The following is a 2,349-nucleotide window of genomic DNA, read 5'->3' on the forward strand; positions in this document are numbered from 1 at the left end:
CATGTGTTCAAGTTGTACAAAACCAAAAAACTACTGACATGATTGGACAGTAGTTTAAAATACATGATGAATATAAAACTGTGTCGTTTAAATAACAACAGCAAACAAGGCCGCTAGGCTAAGAAACTTAAAACATAATAGGGAAACTTTAGTCACACCCCTACATTTACTAAAAATACTCCGTCAATTGATTTTTACAAGGGATGGTCAACCTAAATTCGGGTGTGTTTAGTAAACATAGGGGTGTGACTAAAGTTACTCAACATAATATAATGCTTGAAGGCCCAATACTAGAGCCCAGAGAAACAAAAGGAAGATCAACCCAGTTGACTAGCCCAGTAGACCAAACATGAACTGCAGTAGAAGCTCGCAAATTAGGGCATCGAAGACAGAGTTGAGACGAAGCAGCCATGCATGCTCGACGAAGAGCAAAATCCTGAGACTCCAGCCATGAGAATTTATACAATCAGCGCTTCACCATGCACTTCTACGTAATACCACATGGGATGGGGTGAACAGTGAACACATATTTAACAAACATCCTGTTCCAATATATACTAATAGTAGTCTGATCGATACATATAATAAGATTAATCAACGGAGCCACCAATTGTCACGGTCGCTGGTGCTACTACTAAGTGAACAAAACTCCAACACTAACACTTCAGTTCCAAACTCAGTGACTGTTGTAACAGGAAGAAGAAAGTCACGGCAGAGTGGACACGTTGAGTGCCTAAACGCGAGCCACCTGTCCATGCAAACTCTATGAAATACATGGCCACATCTCGGTTCACTTATCTCCTCTCCTCCTTCAATATTATCAATCTTGCAAAGACAAATAGCACAATCTGCAGGCGCTACTAGTTGAGTACTATTTCTTGCCTGGTCAAGTACTTCGACAGAGTATGCCACATGATAATCAAGTCCAGATGACCAAAAGAAAGAGCGATGGAGTGTGAAAGTCAAAGCCCATTTCAATTTACTAGTGATAGAAATTAAGTGGCTCAGCATGGTTGATTTGGTATGGATTGATGAGAGAATTAGAAGCAGCAGAGAGTGATGACAAGGAATTAGTACGACGGGCACCATATCTTCTGCTTTGCTTTAGTTTGATCCCTCACTATACCAAGAAGCAAATGTAAATAAAGTAGTGTGACTACTTATAGCCATAGGCATGGTATAGTAAAAATAGGGCTTAATTATATGCATTTAGGTCCATGAAATTTGACTTTGTTGCATAGACACCCCTTGTAAGACCAAACTTTAGGGGTCTTGTTGCATATTTTATAAAATAACTTGTCACGTTGAGATTCTTAAAAAAATAAGAAAATCGTCGTCCTAACAACGCACAACAACCACCCAAGGTTCCAAAGATGGTGAGTGTTGTTGGTCAATAAAAGGACGCTATCTATTTCATCATGTTTGTGTTTATATTTATGTATATGTATGTACGTACACGTATAGTTGCATATGAGACGTCGATCCATGGCCCAGATGTTAACTAAAATAATGATACTATATAACAACAGTCAATAAAGGAATGCTAATGGTAGCCCAACATAACTGTAGCAAGAGATAAAACCAAGATAGATGGAGTAGCTGATGATGATGGACAATATTTTTCATCATGAGGGTTGGACAAACGACAAGAGGAATCAATGGGGAATTCCAATACCTGAATACTACCAAAACCCACATAATTTGTTATAATAATATAAAGAATTGAAAGCGTGTTAATAATTCTGCCATTCATGCTATTGCAGAACACCAAGATTTGTTTTCTTTTCTTGAAAAAGAAAACATTTTTACGCATGTGCATCTGGATGAGAATATATGCTATGTCATAAAAAATATTAAGTATGAATATTCTACAGTATTTTAATTAAATTATCATGTTTTTTACATATATACGGCCACACCCATATCCCTATAGCATCCACTTTACAGGCCATCAGGCAGAACCTAAAGATATGCATATCATATATAATATTAATATGTAAAAAAAATTGGATCCACAATCTCCGATTTAATATTAATTATTTCCCAAAATTGAACTAACCATTTAAGTGGTGTTACGTAAATATAATGCCAAAAATGTTACTATAACTCTATACCACAAACTTGAGATTCGATTTTGCTAGTAATGTTTATTCGCCAATATTATATATCTATGGTGGTCAACAAAAGGGTCCTCACCAAAAGACATGAATTTATCAATGTGTCATGCCATGCCAACTTTAATTATTTCAAAAAAAGACTGCTATAGCTAGTAAGAGTTCAGACATGATTGCGAATCTCATTTCAAGTTGTCTATAAATAGCTAGACCAACAAATATACTAAGCACACCT

General features: G+C 36.3%; 1 protein-coding gene across 1 annotated transcript; it reads right to left on the reverse strand.

Moving 5' to 3' along the window:
- Window positions 1–594: 594 nt before the first annotated feature.
- On the reverse strand, window positions 595–1,011 carry LOC119987933 (probable E3 ubiquitin-protein ligase XERICO). The gene has a single exon (XM_038832839.1). The coding sequence runs from the start codon at window positions 1,009–1,011 to the stop codon at window positions 595–597; it is 417 nt and encodes a 138-aa protein (XP_038688767.1).
- Between the last annotated feature and the right edge of the window lie 1,338 nt (window positions 1,012–2,349).

Source organism: Tripterygium wilfordii, chromosome 21 (assembly GCF_013401445.1).
Source record: "Tripterygium wilfordii isolate XIE 37 chromosome 21, ASM1340144v1, whole genome shotgun sequence".
NCBI classification, from domain to species: Eukaryota; Viridiplantae; Streptophyta; class Magnoliopsida; order Celastrales; family Celastraceae; genus Tripterygium; species Tripterygium wilfordii.